Genomic DNA, 22,958 nt, shown 5'->3' with positions numbered 1-22,958 from the left:
TACAGATACCTTCAGTTTTATTTTTCTTAATCACTGCTTTTAACTGTGCTCTACTAAATCTTCCTTCACTGCTGAACAGCTCACCCCTTATTGGTGTCTTATACAGATCCCCATAGCTTTCTTGTTACTTCTAGTTATGAAAACAGTGTGTCCAGTTTAAAACTCCAATCTTGGCCAGTTGCAGTGGCTCACACCTGTAATCCCAGCATTTTGGGAGGCCGAGGTGGGAGGATCACTTGAGCCCCTGAGTTTGAGACCAATGTGGGCAACACAGTGAGATCCTGTCTCTGCAGAAAAATTAACTGGGCATAATGGCATGTGCCGGTAGTCCTAGCTACTCAGGAGACTGAGGTAGGAAGATTGCTTGAGCCCAGGAGTTTGAGGCTGCAGTGAGCCGTGATCATACCACTGGGTAACAGAGTGAAACCCTGTCTAAAGAAAATAAAAATTTCAAAAGCTGTTTGATCTCAAATCTATTTCACAACTATGTCCTGGCCCTTTTGTAGGTCAGACCTGTGTTTTGTGGGATCAGAAGCGATTGGAGAGTGTGCAGTCTGCTCTTTCACTCTTCCTCTTATCCCAGCACTTTGGAGCATAGGGTGAAGTGTAAGGAATGGGCTGCCTCCTCCTTCCTCCAAATCTAACTCCTTCAGTGTGGGGTAGGGGAGTGGGATAGGTGAGGTAGAGATCTTACCAAACTGGTAGTGATGGGGAAGTATGCCTGATCTTGTTTTAATCTCGTTCCATCTGTCACCAGTGAACTCCGTTGATGTGGTAGTCTCTGCATAGATGGTGTGTGTGTGTGTGTGTGTGTGTGTGTTGGAGGGCAGTGTTGAACTTCCAGCTCTCCCCATCACTGAGGAGCTCTGGCTCCCATTGGCTCCTGTCAGTTCTCTATGCCCTGAATCCTCTCTCAAGATGGGGTACAGTATACCTTATCTGCAGGGTGTATATTCCAAGACCCCCCAGTGAATGCCTGAAACTGTAGATGGTACTGAACATGATATGTGTGTATTGCTATGTTTTTTCGATCTAATAACTGAGACAGCTACTAAGTGACTAAGGGGCATTCAGCTAGGAAATGCACCAGTCTCCCTTGTTACAGGTACCTCCACATCTGGCTCTTTCCTAGAGCCTTCCCTGCCCACCCGTTTGGCTTTGGAGTTCAGGGCAGAGAAAGACAGGAGGGAAAATCTTCCCAGCACAAACATTATACTGTACTCCGAAGGACTCTTTGACATCCTCTCTTCTTAGTCTTCCTTTTATATCCTATGATGGAAAAGGAGATGGTGGGAAGCTAGCATAGGTACAGTTCTTAAGCCCCAGAGGAAGTGTCTGGCCCCAGATATTGAAGGTTCTTTTTTAAAATATGTGGTACTTAACACTTCTGTTTTCCTAAGCTTTGGAGATTTTGGGCCATTTCAGAGCAAAAGGAAATTTTCACCGAATGCCCTGTTACACTTTCTTTTTCTTTCACTGTTCCCCAATACAACATTATTGTCTAGTATTTATGTGTATTTTCAAGTTAGTAACGCTTGTAGGAACCTAGGAAGACTGTAATAAATGTGTATTCAAATGGATCAAATTATCATGAAAAACATTTATTAACTACTTAATGTGGCATTTTATTGATATTGGAAGAAACCAAGTTTAAAAATTCTTAGTGGCGTCAGACAAAATAAGTGATTGTAAGGGACATTGGATTTCTAAAATGACATTACTGGCCTTTTGAAAATTCTTTCCCTTTTTCACAATAGCCTTATATGCTGTGAAATATAGGTTACTTTACATTAAAATAATTTTGGTTAAAAAAAATCAGTATTATACTTTACCTTGAGAAAATAGAGATGATATGATATTGGGTTTGTTTGTTTGGTTCTTTTTTTTTTTAAATGGAATCTCACTCTGTCACCCAAGCTGGAGTACAGTGGCATGATCTTGGCTCACTCCAGCCTCCAGCTCTCTGCAACCTCCACCTCCCAGATTCAAGCGATTCTCCTGCCTCAGCCTCCTGAGCAGCTGGGATTACAGGTGTATGCCACCACACCCAAATATTTTTTGTATTTTTAGTAGAGACAGGGTTTCACCATGTTGGCCAGGCTGGTCACAAACTCCTGACCTCAAGTGATCCACGCACCTCAGCCTCCCAAAGTGCTAGGATTATAGGTGTGAGCCACTGTGCCCGGCCGATGTTGGGTTTTTATAGAACAAACACATAAATAGATTTGCAGGCTAAATGTCACTCACTCTGTCAGCCAGTTGGCATATAAAGAATAAGATACGGTTCTTTCTCTGGTGGGATTTGGTGTCTAATAGGCAGAGATAGATGTGTGTAGTTGAAGGAAAACTGGCAAGCTTAGGGGCAATAGTGAGATGACTGGACAAGGCGAGTATAGCTAAGGGCTCAGGACGGAAGTGACAGAGGTGCAATGATATGGAATAGGCTGTTAAAGAATATTGGTAAGGATAGAGAACATTTCTTCAGGTCCCAGTGAAACCTCCCTCATGTAGTTAAAGAATAAATGAAGTAGACTACTTTGCAACAGCAAGATTTTTGCAAAGAAATAGTTGTGATAAGTGGTAGGAAAATTCTCAAGAACTGACTAGATGGAGAGGAAAGTGCAGTTTTGGGAAACGAAAAGAGAATTTTAAGTGCTGGTTTTCTTTTCTTTTGGTTGCTAGAATTTACTCGCTACGTGAGCCGCAGACACCCACTAAGGTGATTATACTTTCAGAAGCCGAAGAGGAAAGCCTAGTACTCAATAAAGGGTAAGTTTTTGGCCGGGCGCGGTGGCTCAAGCCTGTAATCCCAGCACTTTGGGAGGCCGAGACGGGTGGATCACGAGGTCAGGAGATCGAGACCATCCTGGCTAATATGGTGAAACCCCATCTCTACTAAAAAATACAAAAAACTAGCCAGGCGAGGTGGCGGGCGCCTGTAGTCCCAGCTACTCCGGAGGCTGAGGCAGGAGAATGGCGTAAACCCGGGAGTCAGAGCTTGCAGTGAGCTGAGATCCGGCCACTGCACTCCAGCCTGGGCAACAGAGCAAGACTCTGTCTCAAAAAAAAAAAAAAAAAAAAAAAAAAAAAGGGTAAGTTTTTATTTGAGTCATAAAATGGTTTTTTAAATTAGCTTATTGGGATTATAAATGCAGTTTTAACAGATTGCAAGGTTTTGCAGAGGTGACTAGCATGGTTTTGGTAATGTGAGAAGTAAGTGTATTTTTAGTAGAAACAGGGTTTCATCGTGTTGGCCAGGCTGGTCTGGAACTCCTGGACTCAAGTGATCCTGCTCGTCTCAGCCTCCCAAAGTGCTGGAATTACAGGCCTGAGCCACCATTCATTTCTTTATCACCTTTCTATGTGATAAAGAAACTAAGATAATATCTTGCATTGATGTTTGCTCTCTCAACTATATGAAATTGTGATTTCATTTTAACCATATTTTTTAACCTTGTATTGAACTAGAATCTTCCTGAATAACTACACTAAATTTTAAATGCAAAAACAGCATGGTTTTATGATTCGTCTTCTTGATATAATGTATATTTGCTATAGAAAATTGAGAAAAATAGATCAAAGTATTAAGAAGAAATTGAAAATCTTTTGTAATCTCCTATAGCTATAGCCTGTTTCAATACAGCAGCCAAAGTTTAATCAGATCATTCTACTTTAATATACAGTTTAATCAGATCAGTTTAATCAGATCATTCTACTTCCCTGCTCTCCACACCCCATTGATTTCCCAGAATCTTTACCTATAAAGGTTCCACAGGTATGCCACCTGATTGCCTTTCCAGCTTCATTCCTCTCTCTGTGCCCTGGCTCTTGGCTCCAGGCACCTTGGCCTCCTTGCCATTCCACAGACGTTAAGCACTTGTACCTTAGACGTTTGCTCTCCACCTTGACTGCTCCTTCCCTAGTTAACCACAGACTTGCTTGCTTACTTCTTTCAGATCTTTGCTCATATGTCTTATCAGAGTCTTTCCCGTACCAACTAGTGTAAAGTAGCACCTCCATCAGTACCCTCTTACCCTACTTGATTTTCATGACATTTTCTGAGTTTATGTTCCGTCTTTATTTCTTTTTGTGGTATGTCTCTCTAGAGGGCAGGGCATTTGTTTAATTCACTGACATATTCCCAGACCCTAGAAAAGACCTGGCACAGAGTAGGTGCTTTGAAATTACTTGTAGAACTTATGGATCCTGCTGCTCAGAGATAACTGTTGATGTTTTCATGTGTTTTCCTGTTTCCTTTTTGCATTTGTGTGTATGTATATATTTTTGCTATTTGTATATCTGTGTATTTAAACTATTTAAGATGAGAGTAGAACCAAATAATTTTATGGCTAGCTTTTTTCACTTAATTTCATGAGTTTTTTTTTTTTTTTTTCTTTTGAGTTGGAGTCTCACTCTGTCACTCAGGCTGGAGTGCAATGGCATGATCTTGGCTCACTCCAACCTTTGCCTCCCAGGTTCAAGTGATTCTGCCTCGGCCTCCCAAGTAGCTGGGATTACAGGCGCCCGCCACCACACCCAGCTGATACTTGTATTTTTAGTAGAGATGGGGTTTCACCATGTTGGCCAGGCTGGTCTCGAACTCCTGACCTCAGGTGATCCACCTGCCTCAGCCTCCCAAATTGCTGGGATTACAGGCATGAGCCACAGCACCCAGCTGAGAATGTTTAAATGTTAACCTTCTTCATAATCATTTTTTGTCTTTTTAATCCATTGCCTACAAATGCTGTATATACCTACCTCCTATTATTATTTTGTGTTTTTGTTTTTTTTTTTTATTTTTATTTTTTGTTGTTTTTGTTTTTAACAAGTTGGTTTTTACATCTCTTTCTAGAAGGGCATATACTGCATCTCTAGGAGAGACAGCAGTGGCATTTGACTTTGGGCCATTGGCAGCAGTCCCAAAGACTCTATTTGGACAAAAAGGCAAAGATGAAGTAGTGGCATACCCACTGTACATCTTATATGAGAATGGAGAGACTTTCCTGACATACATCAGTCTGTTACACAGGTAAGTTGCGGCGGTCACCCACCTGAAATGAAAACTCAGCTTGGGCTCCAGTAGAGATCGTTGAGGCTGGACTCAGGAGCCACGTTTTTGAGTCTGTGGAAATGTTGCAGCCTTCCGATGCTTGGCTTGCATCTTTTTGAGAAAGGGTTAGTACAGATCATTTGACCTCTCATTTCTTCATGTTATTTGGGTAAGTTCTGTAGAATTCTTGGATAATCACTTATGATAGGCCTGGATTTGTGTTCACAAATTCTAGTTATCCGAACAAGTGCTTATGGTTTATCTTATATGAACAAGGCACCACGTAGACGTGGTAATCTGGTATTTATGTCCCAGTTGTGGGGGGAAAGATACATACACATGAAAAAATACTATCTATACCACAGTATTGGTACACAGACAGTCAGAACCAGAGGAAGGAGAGGTCATTCTGACTGCGAGGTTGAGGAAATTTTTGTAGAGAAGGAGCAATGTCATGTGTGACTTAGAGGGCTCATTCAGGATTAAATGAAGTATCAAGGAAGGGTGAAAGCATTTCTGTCAAGGGCAGCATAAAGTAGAGTCTGAAAATAAGCAAGTGCAAGTGTCATTCAAGCTTCATTTATTAGACATTCTGGGCTACAGCTGAGGATTCATGTAGGGAGCATTAAGTGATAAAACTAGAAGTATCTGCCCCGAGAAAATTTGCTGGCATTAAAAATACCTCTTTAAAGAGTGAGTGTGGATTTTTTTTTTCTGTAGGAATAGGGTAGTAGGAAGCCAGTGATGGTTTCTGAGCAGAAGGACAAAACAATTGGTTAGGAAAGGGACTGGGACGGAGACTTTTAAAGAAGCTTTTGCAAAATTGAGCTTATAATTTATGAGAGTTTGAACTTGGGTGGTAGTAGAACAGAGAGAAAAATTAAACACAGTAGATAGCAACCAAAGGAAGGATAAATAAGACTTAGTTACTGTTTGGATAAGGGAGTATGCCATGAACAGAAACAAGACAGTAAAGGCAGCTAATTGGGGGAGAAGCTTTATTTTTAAGTAAATCAGTGTAAGATAGTATTGGACCAATCAAATGGAAATATTCCATGGACAGTTGGAAATACAGGATGATGAGAGACAAGAACAATTAAAAGAGGTATGAGAATCATCTGTCAGGGTGAGAGAGTCTATACAGGATAAGAATTTGAGGGAAAACTGCAGAGGCATAAGGCTAAGGACTGAGCATTAGAGTTTATTTGCTTATAAATTGACTTAACATACTTATTCAGGGCCCACTGTGTGGCAGAAGATGGAAATACAAGATTGAAGGCAACATTCCTACCATGTGGTTCCTTATCTATCAGAAGGGCATACAACTAAACCAGTAACTATAGTACATGTGCTCAGGGCATCACCGGGTTCTTCGGGAGTGTGATGGAGTAAATGAGTAGACCTGCTGATGTTGGAAGACTTTGAGGAAGTGCTATGACAAAAAAAAAAGCTTGGACTTGAAGGATTCACTAGACAGAGTCGGAAGTGGGTACAGAAGAGAGAAGAAAGTATGCAAAACCATAAAGATAAGAAAGATGAAAGAACTTGACAGGTTACAGAGTGGTGAGGATTCACTATTGAGTGCATTCGCCTTGCAGAAATGTTCTCTGCCTTTCACACATGAGCTCAGGAGGATTTTGTGGTAACGTTAGTACCTTCTCTTACCCCTTCTCCTCTTACTGCTGAGCCCTCATTTGTCCAAACCATGATCTGCCTAGTAACCTTAGCCCAAAACCCAAAAGTTATCTTCATCCTTACATTTGATCAGTCCCAAATTTCTGTGGATTTTGTGATTAAAATTTTTTGGAAGTATACACCAAGCTTGTCCAACTCACGGACTGTGCACAACCCAGGACAGCCTTGAATGCAGCCCAACACTTCGTAAACTTTCTTAGAACATCATGAGATTTGTTTGCGATTTTCTTTCTTTTTTTTTTTTTTTTTAAAAAAAATAGCTCATCACCTATTGTTAGTGTATTTTCTGTGTGGCCCAAAACAATTTCCAGTGTGACCCAGGGAAGCCAAAAGATTGGGTGCCCCTGGTTATACACCCTTCTCTCCATTCAGTTGTCCGTGCTTCAGAACTTCATCATCTGCCTAGGTTATTTTCTTAAATAGTTTCCCCAGATCCCATTTTGGACCCTTCCATGTCTTCCTCCCTGATACCAGATTGATTTGTAAAGTGAAGCTCCATTACTTGATTTAAACCTCTAGTGATATACTGTTACCCAGCAGACTGAATAGTTCAACATGGCATCCAAGATGATGTACTTCACAAGCCAGTCCTGGATGTCTGTCTAGCTGTTTTGCCATTGCCTTAGACCTTGTACTTTGCCTCCTATCATACTAAATAAGTTTTCTTCTTAGTTCCTTGTCTTTCATGCTTCCAGGACTTTGCATAAGCTGCTCAACAACCCCCTTCCCAGAAATCATTCTTTCTCTATTTTTCTTATTTGTTTTTGATAGCTTTCTTCATTATCTTTGTATCTTTTTGTCATTCCTTTGTACACCATAAATCCTTCTGTTACTGCACTTATCACATGGTATACTAATTCTGGTTAAATGTCTGCCTCATCAACTAAACAGTCATTCACTGGGAGAATCATCTAGCACTCAATAATAAGTATTTGTCAAATCAGATTTAGTATAGGGATCCAAAGACTTGAAGAGAAGCTACATTTCAGAAGAAAGGATTTGGTAGTCTTGGAATATAGATGGTAGTTAAAATGAGGCATAGTTTAATAAGCTCTCATTTAAGTGTGTGTTTTGAAAAAAGTCAAAGGATGCAACAGAATCCCGGAGAACACCAATATTTAAGAGAAATAAATTAGAAAAGGACATTAGAAAATTGTCTTTAAAGAGGTAGGAAGAGAGAACTACCAGAAAGAATTGTTATAGCTGTTAAGGAGATTGAGTAGCAGTAATTGTTAACCAGTGATAAATGCAGCAGAACTACAAGAAAGAAGTGTTATAGCTGTTAAGGATATTGAGTAGCAGTAACTGTTAACCAGTGATCAGTGCAGCAGAAGGTTAAGTGCCTTTTGGATTTAGCAAATCTTGCAGGTGACCTTTGCCACAGTAGCTTCAGTGGAGTGGTGAAAGCATAAACCATAGCAAATTTAGGGCAAGGGTTTCCAGCCTCTGTACTATTGACATTTTGGTCTGAATTATTGTTTTAGAGGTGCTGTGCTGTAGGGGAGTGTTTAGCAGCCTCTAGCCTCTAACCACTAGATGCCAATACCTCCCCGCACATTGTGACAACCAGTTGTGACAAGCCAAAATGTCTTCAGACATTGCCAGTGTCCTCTAGGGCAAAATTGTCTCTGGTTGAGAAACACCAGAGCGGTAGAATCTGAGTGGGAAAGCGAGAAGGTGGAGTATTGGGAATATGCTACATTTATAATGAGGGTATGATAGCTGGAGGAAAACAAAGTCAAAGAATGGTTTTATGGGGTGAGCATGCTTATTGTCAACATTTCCCGAATGTTTTTACTCCTTCTTTAGCCCTGGAAATATTGGAAAGCTGTTGGGTCCGTTGCCCATGCATCCTGCGGCTGAAGATAACTATGGTTATGATGCTTGTGCTATCCTCTGCTTACCCTGTGTCCCCAATATCTTAGTGATTGCCACTGAATCAGGAATGCTGTATCACTGTGTCGTGCTAGAAGGGGAAGAAGAAGATGACCAAGCAGTAAGTGCAGGCTGCTGTGGGTGTTTGTATCTTCGATACCTGGCACACTTCCTGACCCAATATGAATGCTTAATATATGAGAAGGAATTTTATTTATGGAACTTCTGATATTTTGGAAATTAAACAGTTAAAAAAGTAGCTGAGGCACTCTTAGCAATCTAAGTGGAAAGAAGTTAGAAGGTTGCCCAACTTACTTGGTCCACCCATCTGCGTGTTACTTTCTGATCTCTGTATTGCAATCTTCAGGGACAGATACCAAGAGCCTTGGAATCACTGAATTGGCTTTTTTCACAAACATCTTCTTAAAGGAAGAGAGATGTTTTCTCTTCAGAATAACAGTGCAGTGCACTGTTAGGATAGAGGTGGAATTAAGAATTTGAAAGCACTGTTTGACCCAGCTTCTTTTTTTTTTTCTGAGGCGGAGTTTCGCTCTTGGTGCCTAGGCTGGAGTGCAGTGGCATGATCTCAGCTCACTGTCACCTCTGCTTCCCAGGTTCAAGTGATTCTCTTGCCTCAGCCTCCCGAGTAGCTGGGATTACAGGCACCCACCACCATGCCCAGCTAATTTTTTTTTATTTTTAGTAGAGACAGAGTTTCACTATGTTGGCCAGGCTGGTCTCGAACTCCTGACCTCAGATGATCCACCCACCCACCTTGGCCTCCCAAAGTGCTGGGATTACAGGCATTAACAGTCACACCTGGCCCTGACCCAGCTTTTTACCTGTTTTTAATTGTGTACATTTTCAAATTAACATGCAAGATCAACATTAAAACACTTTTTTTTTTTTACAGTCAGAAAAGTCCTGGGATTCCAGGATTGACCTCATTCCTTCTCTGTATGTGTTTGAATGTGTTGAGTTGGAGCTTGCTTTGAAACTGGCATCTGGAGAGGATGACCCTTTTGATTCTGACTTTTCTTGTCCAATCAAACTTCATAGAGGTAAGCTCTTCAATAAATGTAGTGGTTTTTTCCCATGATTTTTATACTAAGAATATCATAGACTGTTCCTATGTCATGTATTTGTTCTGTGGTTCCAGCCTTTAAAAAGTTGACTGGGTTTTTTTAGCCTTTTAGTCACTATAGTACACTTTTTGTCTAAGGCAGACTGAGCAAATTTCCAAGTTTTAAAATAGTGGTCTTTGGTCCAGATCACCCAGATTCCTAATAGTGAATTTTTCCTGGTCCTGTCAAAAGTAGAACTACCATGTTATTCAGTAGTTCCACTACTGGATATGTCAAAAGGGAAGGAAATAATAGGTTGAAGAGATACCTGCACTGCCATGCCCATTGCAGCGTTATTCACAATAGCTAAGATGTTGAATCAACCTGTGTCCATCAACAGACCAAATGGATTTTTGTTGTTGTTGTTGTTGTTGAGACGGTGTCTGGCTCTATCAGCCAAGCTGGAGTTTAGTGGCGCAATCTCGACTCACTGCAACCTCCACCTCCCAGGTTCAAGCGATTATTTTGGCTCAGCCTCCCAAGTAGCTGGATTACAGGTATCCACCACCATGCCTGGCTAATTTTTGTATTTTTATTTTTATTTTATTTATTCATTTATTTTGAGACGGAGTCTCACTCTGTTGCCCAGGCTGAAGTGCAATAGCGCGATCTCGGCTCACTGGAACCTCTGCCTCCTGGGTTCAAGCAATTCTTCTGCCTCAGCCTCCCTAGTAGCTGGGACTACAGGCGCGTGCCATCACGCCCTGCTAATTTTTGTATGTTTAGTGGAGACAGGATCTCATCATATTGGCCAGGCTGGTATCGAACTCCTGACCTCGTGATCCACCCACCTTGACCTCCCAAAGTGCTGGGATTCCAGGCGTGAGCCACCACGCCTGACAATTTTTGTATTTTTAGTAGAGGTGGGGTTTCACCATGTTGGCCAGGCTGGTCTCAAACTCCTGGCCTCAAGCAGTCCACCTGCCTCAGCCTTCCAAAAGTGCTGGGATAACAGATGTGAGCCACTACACACCCGGCCCCAAATGGATTTTTAAAATGTGGTGTATATACACAGTGGAATACCATTTGGCTTTTGTGTGTGTGTGATAATGATCTCACTCTGTCACCTAGGCTGGAGTACAGTGGTGTGATCTTGGCTCACTGCAACCTTCACCCCCCAGGCTCGAACAATCCTCCCACCTCAGCCTGTGGAGTAGCTGGGACTACACGCCTAATTTTTGTATTTTTGGTAGATATGGGATTTTGCCATGTCATCCAAGCTCAAACTCCTGAGTTCAAGTGATCCTCCCACCTCGGCCTTTCAAAGTGCTGGTCCACAGGTGCGAACCACCATGCCTAGCCCTGTTTGACTTTAAAAAAGAATGAAATCGTGTCATTCACTGCAACATAGGAGAATTTCAATCTTGTAGCAATTTGACCTACTCTCCTTACAGTTCTTGTTAGCCAGTTTGCCTAGTTTTGGCCTCAACTCTATACTAAAGTATAGCCAAAACATTTAAGGGGGCAGAATTCCTTACATAACAAACCAGCAAAGAGCGTACATTGGGTTTGTCTAATTAAGGTATTTTGAGATTTCTGTTGTCTAGGAATTTTATAGATGAGGAAACAGACCAAATGAAGTAAAGTGACAGAAACTAATTGGTTTCCTCATATAGATACATATATCTTTGGGAAATCTTAAGTGTAGATGTAGACATTTTGTTCTTCGGTTTTTGTTTTTGTTTGTTTGTTTGTTTGTTTTTGAGATGGGGTTTTGCTCCTGTTGCCCAAGCTGGAGTGCAATGGCACGATCTCGGCTCACTTCAACCTCTGCCCCCCAGGTTCAAGCGATTCTCCTGCCTCAGCCTCCCAAGTAGCTGGGATTACAGGAATGCGCCACCACGCCTGGCTAATTTTTGTATTTTTAGTACAGATGGGGTTTCACCATGGTGGTCAGGCTGGTCTCGAACTCCTTATCTGTCCACCTTGGCCTCCCGCGGTGCTGGGATTTTAGGCATAAGCCACTATGCCCAGCCTTTTCTTGGTTCTTCTAATGAGAGTAACATTTTTATATGTGAAACTAAGAAATTTTTGACTTGTTCATAATTGTGCTGAACAAGGCATATTATAATCACTGAGGCACACCAGATTTCTTAGTGACAAAGTGATGGTGTCTAACAGATTTCCTGTTAACTAAATGTTGGCTCTTTTTAGTAATCAATTTGTTTTACACCCCAGTATTAAGATTTTTCTGTTGATGTTAGCACTACAGGTTTTGAAAAGTCATTTTAACAATGTTAGATTTGATGAGATGATTTGAGCCTTAAGTCTTAAAATACGGGCAAACGAAAAGAAAATTTTCAGTACTTTAATTATTCAAACAGATAGATGATTCCCATAGATGAAGGTTTTTAAAACTTTTTATAGCAGAATGCTGTTTTCTAAGATGTTTTATGGAACCTCAATATATAAGACAGAAAAATAATGTATCAGCTTTAGAACATTAATATATGATAAAGTCACTAATCACAAAGTGAGACTGTTAAAGGAAAATTTAATCTAGGGGTTTTATGGGTTATTGTGCCATTTTATCAGCTTTAATATATGCCTTATCTCTGTATTTTGTTTTTACTTTAATAACATTATTATTTTGTTTGTTTGTTTTTTGAGATGGAGTTTCGCTCTTGTTGCCCAGGCTGCAGTGCAGTGGTGCAATCTCAGCTCACCGCAACCTCCACCTCCTGGGTTCGAGCAATTCTCCTGCCTCAGCCTCCCGAGTAGCTGGGATTGCAGGTGTGAGCCACCACGCCTGGCAAATTTTGTATTTTTAGTAGAGACAGGGTTTCTCTATGTTGGTCAGGCTGGTCTTGAACTCCTGACCTTAGGCGATCTGCCCACCTCAGCCTCCCAAAGGGCTGGGATTACAGGCATGAGCCACCATACCTGGCCAGTAACATTATTAATATTAATAATAAAAATATTGAGTTACAGAGATAAATATACATAATAATAAGTATTCAGTAGCTTATCTTTTAGTCTCAGGATTGTCTTACTGATACTGGGGCTCAAAGGAGGTACAGAAATTTTTGTTTCAAAACCAGTTAATTAAAATTGTGTAACAACTACTCATACTTTTTAGTTATAAATGATTGTCAAACAAAAAGAGCATCCCAAACTGAAAATAACCTTTAAAACTGTCTGTCAGTCAACATTATGAAGACATACTAAACTTCACTTTCACACCTTAGTACACTGATAGAACTGTTCCCTGAGCCGTTGTGTTAAAGTCTTTTGTGATACCTATGCTGTAGGCGTGCATTTGCTTCAACAATTTTATTTAAGTCGATATATGCAAGCATAGGTTTTCTACAGAGCTGCCATTTTAACCACCATTTTCTTTTGAAGAACTAAATAAATGCACAGAGAAAAGCACAAACGAGTTACTTGACAGCAAGTATTTATGTTTTGGTGAACCTCTTGTGTTCATATTTAGAAAATAACATTCAGATTGCGTTTTTTTATTTTTTTATTTTTTGAGACGGAGTTTTACTCTGTCGCCCAGGCTGGATTGCAGTGGTGCAATCTCGGCTCACTCACTGCAACTTCTGCCTCCTGGGTTCAAGTAATTCTCCTGCCTCAGCCTCCTGAGTAGCTGGAATTACAGGCGGCTGCCACCATACCTGGCTAATTTTTGTATTTTTAGTAGAGACGGGTTTTCACCATGTTGATCAGGCTGGTCTCGAACTCCTGACTTCATGATCCACCCACCTCGGCCTCCCAAAGTTCTGGGATTACAGACGTGAGCCACTTTGCCCAGCCATTTTTTATACTTTTCAGAATACAGGCATACCTCCTCATTTTATTGTGGTTCACAGATAGTGCTGCCTTTTTTTTTTTTTTTAATTAAACAAATGAAAGCTGCAGCAGCCCTGCATCAAGCAAGGCTATCAGCACCATTTTCACACAGCATGTGCTCACTGTGTCTCTGCATCAGCATTTTTTAGCAATAAAAAATGGTTAAGGTATGTACATATTTTTGGATGTAATGCTGTTGCGTACCTACTAGTATAAACATAACCTTCTGCATAGTGTAAACACAACTTTCATATGTACTGGGAAACCAAATGATTTGTGTGACTCACTTTATTTCTTTTTTTTTTTTTTTTTTTTTTGAGACGGAGTCTCACTCTGCCGCCCAGGCTGGAGTGCAGTGGCCGGATCTCAGCTCACTGCAAGCTCCACCTCCCGGGTTCATGCCATTCTCCTGCCTCCGCCTCCCGAATAGCTGGGACTACAGGTGCCCGCCACCTCGCCCGGCTAGTTTTTTGTATTTTTTAGTAGAGACTGGGTTTCACCATGTTAATCAGGATGGTCTCGATCTCCTGACCTCGTGATCCGCCCGTCTCGGCCTCCCAAAGTGCTGGGATTACAGGCTTGAGCCACCGCGCCTGGCCACTTTATTTCTATATTCACTTTATTGCAATGGTCTGGAACCAAACCCACAGTATCTCTGAGGTATATCTGTACTTAAATATATTTGAAATTTGAATTCAAATTTTAAAATTTCAAAACCCCTAACAATAGGAAAGCCTTTTATAAAACCTTCCATCAACAAATGCATTCGTAGGCTACTGTGGGGTAGCCAACAAATTTGAGGTAAATTTTTTTAGTTATCCAGTGGCTACTTTTGTATCATTAATCATTCCATTTGCAGATCCCAAGTGTCCTTCAAGGTATCACTGTACTCATGAAGCTGGTGTACATAGTGTTGGGCTAACTTGGATTCATAAACTTCACAAATTTCTTGGATCAGGTGAGTTTACTAACTCTCTGCACTTTTAATAGATTTCAGAGGAAAAATAGATTTAATAGATTTCAGAAAAGTAGTTTGGAATAGAAAAATGATAGAGAAAATCAGTGAAACCGAAAGGTTCTTTGAAAAGATCAACGACATTTGACAAGCCTTTAGCTAGACTAGAACTATAATCAGGAATAAAACCAGGGATATTAATATTGAACTTACAGAAATAAAAGATTATAAGGGAATATTATGAACAAAATGTATGCCATTACATAATCTAGATGGAATGGACAAATTTCAAGAAAAAAAATACCAAAACTGACTCAATCATGGTCTGGAAGAATTTGCTTTAAAAAAAAAAAAAAGGCCAGACGCGGTGGCTCACGCCTGTAATCCCAGCACTTTGGGAGGCCAAGGTGGGCGGATCACAAGGTCAGGAGATTGAGACCATCCTGGCTAACACGGTGTCTAGGTGGGAGTGCAGTGGTGCAGTCATAGGTTGCTGCAGTCTCGAACTCCTGGGCTCAAGCAATGCTCCTGCCTCAGCCCCCAAAGTATCTGGGACTAAAAGAGTAAGCCACCATGCCTGGCTAATTTTTGTGTCTTTTGTAGAGATGGGGTTTCACCGTGTTGCCCAGGCTGGTCTCAAACTCATGGGCTCAAATGATCCACCTGCCTCAGCCTCCCAAAGTGCTAGGATTACAGGTGTGATCCACCACACCCGGCCATCAAAATTTAAAACTTTTTTTCCTTCAAGGATACTATTAGAAAAGGGAAAACAGCCCACAAAATGGGAGAAAATATTTGTGTGATAATGGACTCGTATGGAGAACAATATAAAGAACCCTTAGCATTCAATACAGTTGGGCAAATAGCATATCTATAAAAAGATATACAACATCATTAGTCATTATGGAAATAAGATACCACAAAACCACAATGAGGTATCATGTCATATCTACTAGTATAGCTAAAATGAAAAAGATGGACATTAACACGTGTTGAGGATGTAGAAAAAAATGGGGACCTTTATACAGTGCTTATAGAAATGTAAAACGGTACAGTCACTTTGGAAAACAATCTGGCAGTTCCTCAAATGATTGTTCATTTACCACATACCTGATAGTTCCAGTCCTGAGTATATTTCCAAGAGAAATGAAGACCTGTATCCACACAAATACTGGTACATGAGTGTTCATAGCAGCATTATTCATCATAGCCCAAAAGCCACATACCCAAGTGTCCATAAGCTGATGAATGGAGAGAGAAAATGTGGTATGTCTATACAACAGAGTATTATTCAACAATGAAAAGGAATGAAGTACTGATACATGCTACAATATGGATGAACTGTGAACAGATGCTAAGTGAAAGAAGCCAGTCACAAACAACTGTATGGCCGTTTATATGAGATGTCCAGAATAGACAAATCTACAGAGACAGAAAGTAGATTAGTTGCCTAGGTCTGGAAAGTTTGGTAGAAACTGAGGAGTGATTCTAATGGTTATGTGGATTTCTTTTGGGAAAATGAAAATATTCCAAATTGTTATGATAGGTATACAATTTTTTTGTTTGTTTTTTGTTTTTTCTTTTGAGAAGGAGTTTCACTCTTTTTGCTCAGGGTGTGGTGCAAGAGCGCAATCTCAGCTCACCGCAACCTCCACCTCCTGGGTTCAAGCGATTCTCCTGCCTCAGCCTCCCGAGTAGCTGGGACTACAGGCGCCCACCATGTCCAGCTAATTTTTTGTGTTTTTAGTAGAGACAGTGTCTCGCCATGTTGGCCAGGCTGGTCTTGAACTCCTGACCTCAGGTGATCCACGCACCTCGGCCTCCCAAAGTGCTGGGGATTACAGGCATGAGCCACTGCACCCAGCCAGGCATACAGTTCTTACACTAGAAACTTACTGAATTGTATACTTTAATGGGTATACTTTAAAGGGATGACTTGTATGGTACTGTGAATTACATTTCAAAAAGCTGTTACAGGCCAGGTGTGGTGGCTCATACCTGTAATCCCAGCAATTTGGAAGGCTGAGGCAGGTAGATCATCTGAGTTCAAGAGTTCGAGACCAGTCTGGCCAACACGGTGAAACCCTGTCTACTACTTAAACCCGGGCGTGGTGGCATCCACCTGTAGTCCCAGCTACTCAGGAGGCTGAGGCAGGAGAATCACTTGAACCCAGAAGGCAGAGGTTGCATTGAGCAAAGATTGGGCCGCTGCACTCCAGCCTGGGCAAGAGAGGGAGATTCCATTAAAAAAAAGAAAAAAAAAACCTGTTACAGATTGAGTAACCCTACTCTGAAAATTTGAAATCCAAACGTCTTCTTTTTTCCATCCTTGAACCTGAGTGAACTACAAAAGTTTTTGAGTGCTGTCATGACACTCGACAGAAATGCTCATTGGAGCATTTAGGATTTTAGATTTTCAGGTAAGAGATGTTCAACTACTAAGTATAATGCACATATTCCAAACTAAAAATATATATATATATGAAATCTGAAACACTTCTGATCCCAAGCATTTTGGATAAAGGGTACTCAACCTGTATGGAAATAAAATCAGTGTGGGTAAGGAATAGCCTGGAAGAGAATGATCTCACTCTTCTAAGTGAAACATTTTTGCATTTAGAGACATTACCAAGGAAAATCCTACTTTGCTTCTTGGGGTGGAAATCTAGACCCCCTGGGAAAGCACATGCCTGTGTCAGAAAAGCATAGTATTTGAGAAGCAATGTTTCCAGACAAGAACTTAATTGCATTTAACCCAATATCATGAGCGTTTTAATTTGAGACTTGTCTAAGCGTCATTTCATCTATATAATGTCTTCTGTGGTAGATGAAGAAGATAAGGATAGTTTACAGGAACTCTCTACAGAACAGAAATGCTTTGTTGAACACATCCTTTGTACGAAGCCATTGCCCTGCAGGTAAGGACTCTCCCTCCCTCGTATATCAGAAAACAATTGTTCATTTCAGCAGTTCAGATATGTGCGTATCCATTACACTCACGTCCACAGTATTCACTGCTGAATCATTTGAAAGTTGCAGACATCCGATACTTCTCCCCTAAGAGTGTCCTGCTCATCAGAAGCTTTCTCCTGCTCCAGGGCCACTCCACCTACTGTTTCCTGACTGGAAGGTCCTTCCCCAGCCCCAGCCCCAGCCCCAGCTTGCTGTCGTGTCTTGGCTAACTCGTACCCTTCTTTCTCATCTGAATGTCACTTCTTCACAGAGAACACCCTTGACTGCCCAGTCTAACTTAGGGCCCTCATATTCTCTTATCCTTTGTAGCACATATTATACTATTTATATTTGCATTTTTTTAATGCTTGTCACCACTACTGGGATGTATATGTTTCATGAGAACAGAGACTGTCTGCCCTTCACTGCATTGCTGTGTTTATTTGATGTGGTTGCCTGTGTCTCCTCTTTGAAACACACTCTTCTTGGCATCCTTGACGTCTGTCCCTCCAGGTTCTCCTTCAGTCCCTCCAGCAGTCCTTTTCTCAAGTTTCCTTCTTAGGCTGGTTCCTCTGCCTCTACTTACTGCTTACAAGTGATGCTCACAACTCTTTCCTCGGGTCTTCTCTATTCTTTCTAGGTCCTTTCCTGAGTAACTTTTGCCATAATCATGGCTTCAGTGCTGACAGTTTCCACATCCATATCGCCCCAGCCCAGACCACTCTGAACTCCAGATTCACATATCCAGCTGCCTACTGGGCTCCTCCACTCAGATATCCTAAAGGAACATAAAACTCCAGATGTCCCCTTAACTCATCTTCTGTCTCCCCAAAAATCTCTCTCCTACGTCCCATTTTTCTGAAGGGTGTCATATCAGCCCAGTTATCCCCAGTAGAAACCTGGAAGGTATTCTAGATACCTCCCTTTATTCTGTTCATCAATTACTGGATGTCTTCTAAGCATTCAGACATCGAGTATACAGAAACATGAGACAAATAGCATATACTAAGAAATAGACATAGTCTAGGTTTAGCAATACAGAGGACCACAGGGAAAACGCTTGGTGGGGCACAAGAAGGATAGCAAACTGTACCAGCTTGAAAAGTGAATAGTGAGGCCAGGCACGGTGGCTTACGCCTATAATCCCAGCACTTTGGGAGGCCGAAGCAGGTGGATCACAAGGTCAGGAGTTCAAGATGGCCAAGATGGTGAAACCCAGTCTCTACTAAAAACTACACAAATTAGCTGGGCACGGTGGCAGGTGCCTGCAATCACAGCTACTCTGGAGGCTGAGGCAGGAGAATTGCTTGAACCTGGGCAGCAGAGGTTGCAGTGAGCCGAGATCACACCACTGCATTCCAGTCTGGGTGACAGAGTGAGACTCCATCTCAAAAAAAAAAAAAAAAAAAAAAAGTGAACAGGGAAAATAATAAAATCCCATGTAGGCTGGGCATGCTAGCTTACACCTATAATCCCAGCACTTTGGTGGGGTGAGACAGGAGGATCACTTGAGGCCAGGAGTTTGAGACCAGCCTGGGCAACATAGCGAGACCCTTTCTTTACAAAAAAATTTTTAAAATTAGCCAGGTGAGGCCAGGCGTGGTGGCTCAAGCCTGTAATCTCAGCACTTTGGGAGGCCGAGGCAGGCAAATCACTAGGTCAGGAGTTCGAGACCAGCCTGGTCAACATGTTGAAACCCTGTCTCTACTAAAAATAAAAAAAATTAGCTGGGTGTAGTGACGGGCGCCTATAATCCCAGCTACTCAGGAGGCTGAGGCAGGAGAATCACTTGAACCTGGGAGGTGGAGGTTGCAGTGAGCCAAGATTGTACCACTGCACTCCAACCTGGGCAACAGAGTGAGACTACATCTCAAACAAACAAACAAAAAAAAATTAGCCAGTGTGGTAGCATGTACCTGTGGTCCCAGCTACTCAGGAGGCTGAGGTGGAAGGATTGTTTGAGCCCATGAGGTCAAGGCTGCAGTGAGTTGTGATCGTACCACTGCACTCCAGCCTGGGCAACAGAGTGAGACCCTGTCTCCAAAAAACCCCCAAATCCTATTTATATCAATTTCAGAAACAGGTAAAATTAAACAGTCCTGCCTAGGAATGAATACATAGGAAAACTGTAAAGCAAAGCAAAGACACGGTATTATGAATGTCAGAGTAGTAGCTACTTCTCTGGGGAGTGAAAGGCTATGACCAGGGAAAGTCACATGGGAACCCTGAAGCCCCCTGCAGTGTCCTGATTCTTGACCTGGATACTGATTACATAGTATATAGCCCAGTAATGTGTAGATTTCACACTGATAATAAAAAGTAAAAGTTTACAACCTTCTAGATACCAAAAAAGTAAATGGGAGCTATGGAAGGGGAACTAGTGTGTCGACTGCTGGTTCTAAAGGGATGGAGAGAAAGAATCAGTTAAGGGGAAGTGGACATTATATTGAAATGGGAGTATTTGAAATGGAAGAGACATGAGTTTGCAAGCTGAGGGGAAGTAGATAATAGGGAGATTCTGAAACGACACAGTTAATGGTGCAATTTTCAGAAGGTGTGAGAGGAGGCGGCATCCGCATTCAGGGGCAGTTGCGTGTTGTAGGCATGCAGGTGGGATGGGCGTGGGAGCCGCTAGGAGAGCATGTTGGCAGACAGAGTTCCCATCTGAGGCCTCAGTTTCCAGTGTCTTCACTGAAGTGGGAAGGAAGATGGAGAGAGATGCAGGCTCTGCATGCTGAATGATTTCCTGTGACATTGACGTCAGGCCTCATTGAGACAGGCTTGGCAGCTCGGTTCATTCAACAGTTTCTAAGCACTTAATTTGTTAGAAGTGGGCTAGATAGCTGGGGCTTCTGTGCAAGTTGGAGAGACAGACAGATCTTCAGTGTAACGTGTAACTTTTGAGATTACAGTCAGCACCACTCTACAGTTAGGGATTCCTGAGTGACTTAGTGACATGGGCTCTAGACTTTAGTGTAGGGCTGTATGAAAGGTTTCCAGGCCACCACTTTTGAGGTTATGGTACTGACAGGATGTCCCAGGCAACTGTCAGCCCAGGCCTGAGAAGGCCATGACCTGTCATGTCTTTGTTCTTGGTTCCATTGCATTTGCTGCTTTGTAACTTAACTGTGACTGTGTTTTTCCAGGCATCCGGCTCCAATTCGAGGATTTTGGATTGTCCCTGACATTCTGGGCCCCACGATGCTCTGCATCACCAGTACCTATGAATGCCTCGTCAGGCCTTTACTGTACGTCCATTTTCTATTCTCCGCACAGCTCTCACTAATTCTGCAGTTGAGAAAATGCACTCAGTAACCAACTTGAAGCTATACAAAAGTGTGGTTTATGCTTTGGCTTCTGACTTGAGGGTTGGAAGGATGGATATTTCTGTTCCTGCCATCTCTGTAAGGTTTCATTTTAGGCATGGTTTCTGGTATCCCCTGCACCTCGCTGAGAGTCAGGAGCTTTTCTTCAGAGTGTGGGGAAAAAATACTAAAGTTGAATACCAAATTCCATTATCAATATGAGTAATAATTCTCAAGCTATGACCATGTGCCAAGCTCAGAAGTAAGCCATGTGCCTGTACTGCCTCCTGGAATCATCAGGGCAGCCCTGTAAGGACAGTTCTGTCATTTCCATTTTATAAGAGTAGAAACAGGGATCAAGAGGTTAGTAAATGCTGAAATCACAGGTAATAACACAGAGCTGGGATACAGGTGCAGATCTCATTGACTCAGAAGTCCATACTCATACTCTTTAATTTCTCCATCTCTGCCAGCCTGAGGGACATTGTAGAACATGTAAACTGGAATAAAGCGGAACTCAGGCTGGGTGCAGTTGTGGTTCACACCTGTAATCCCAGTGCTTTGGGAGGCCCTGACTTCGAGACCAACCTGGGCAAAATAGTGAGACCCCCATCTCTACAAAAAACAAAAAAATTAGCCAGGCATGGTGGTGCACACCTGTAGTCCCAGCTACTCAGGTGAGAGGACTGCTTAAGCCCAGGAGTTTTAGGCTGCAGTGAACCATGATCATGCCACTGCACTCCAGCCTGGGTGAGAGAAAGACCCTGTGTCTTTAAAAAAAAAAAAGCTGAACTCTTAGTCCTTCTCGTTTAAGGAAGTCAGACAATTAAGCTATAATCACTGTCTTCCAACAGCCTTGGAAGATCATTCTGAGTTATATAAATGCAGGAATATGAGTACCAGAAACAGAAGTCACTGGAGCTTCAAACACTAGACACCACCCCCCACCCCTAAACACCCACAGTACATTTAGTAAAATAAAACCTAGTCACACTGGCTTACTTCAGAATAAATAGAAATCCCAAAGAGAAAAAATAAACATTAATTGTCTGGATACTTTTTTTTTTTTTTTTTTTTTTTTTGAGATGGAGTCTTGCTCTGTTGCCCAAGCTGGAGTGCAGTGGCATGATCTCAGCTCACTGCAACCTGTGCCTCCCGGGTTCAAGCGATTCTCCTGCCTCAGCCTCCCTAGTAGCTGGGATTACAGGCGCACACCACACCCAGCTAATTTTTATATTTTTAGTAGAGATGAGGGTTTGCCGTGTCGGCCAGGCTGGTCTTGAACTCCCGACCTCGGGTGATCCACCCACCTTGGCCTCCCGAAGTGCTGGAATTACAGGTGTGAGCCACTGCTCCCAGCCAATTATCTGGATACTTTCAGATCATATTTCTGCTAGCTCCCTGAAATACAAGTTGTCTATAAAGTAATGCTATTTGACGTACTTTCACTTTATTTTTTTTTTTTGAGACAGGGTCTCACCTGTCACCCAGGCTAGAGTGCAGTGATGTGTTCTCAGCTCACTGCAACCTCCGCCTCCTGGGTTCAAGCGATTCTCATGCCTCAGCCACCCAAGTAGCTGAGATTACAGATGTGTGCCACCACACCCAGCTAATTTTTATATTTTTAGTAGAGACAGAGTTTTACCACGTTGGCCAGGCTGGTCTCGAATGCCTGACCTCAAGTGGTCCACCTGCCTCAGCCTCCCAGAATGCTGGGATTACAGGCGTGAGCCACCATGTCCAACCAAACATTCACATTAGAATTGTTGCCTTCAGAGTAAATCACTTGCCATGCTGCTAAAGTTTGTGAGATCTTTTAAGCTCTTTCTGAAGTTTGAGTATTTGCACTTGAGTGAATAGTTTTTAGAAATCAAATTATATAGAACCAATGTGGTATACACAGCAGTTTCCTGGCTTAATACTGGTTTTGATCAACTCTAAACCTAACAAGTAATTTATGTTTGTGGCTCTGGCTTATAAACTGGCTCTCAAGTCCTTTGCCAAGAATACATGCTAGGTGTTTGTGCTGCCTTAATCTTTTAGAAAAGAACGAGAAATGGCAGTCAGAAATGCTTTGACAAATTAGGGGCATTGGAAGAATAAGGGTGTAGCTTCCCAAAGTGACCTTTTCTAGGTGGCAAACATGCATTCTTGCACTTTTACAAAAGTAACACCTTATTTTATATTCTGAACGTTCTGGATTAATG

At 41.9% G+C, this 22,958-nt stretch overlaps 1 protein-coding gene across 2 annotated transcripts in view; it reads left to right on the top strand.

Moving 5' to 3' along the window:
* NUP88 (nucleoporin 88) overlaps positions 1–22,958 on the top strand; it is a 35,422-nt gene that overhangs the window by 7,920 nt on the left and 4,544 nt on the right. Inside the window, exons 4-10 of one of the 2 annotated variants that reach the window (XM_008010022.3) lie at positions 2,683–2,769; positions 4,853–5,029; positions 8,555–8,741; positions 9,534–9,681; positions 14,399–14,497; positions 17,322–17,412; positions 20,593–20,694. In XM_008010022.3, coding sequence (XP_008008213.1) covers positions 2,683–2,769; positions 4,853–5,029; positions 8,555–8,741; positions 9,534–9,681; positions 14,399–14,497; positions 17,322–17,412; positions 20,593–20,694 — 891 coding nt within the window. The remainder of the gene's footprint in view (positions 1–2,682; positions 2,770–4,852; positions 5,030–8,554; positions 8,742–9,533; positions 9,682–14,398; positions 14,498–17,321; positions 17,413–20,592; positions 20,695–22,958) is intronic. The other variant, XM_008010023.3, reaches the window with a different exon arrangement.

The sequence above is a fragment of the Chlorocebus sabaeus genome, chromosome 16 (assembly GCF_047675955.1).
Source record: "Chlorocebus sabaeus isolate Y175 chromosome 16, mChlSab1.0.hap1, whole genome shotgun sequence".
NCBI lineage: Eukaryota > Metazoa > Chordata > Mammalia > Primates > Cercopithecidae > Chlorocebus > Chlorocebus sabaeus.
Note: the sequence above shows the minus strand (reverse complement) of the source record. Positions and strands in the feature narration are given on the sequence as shown.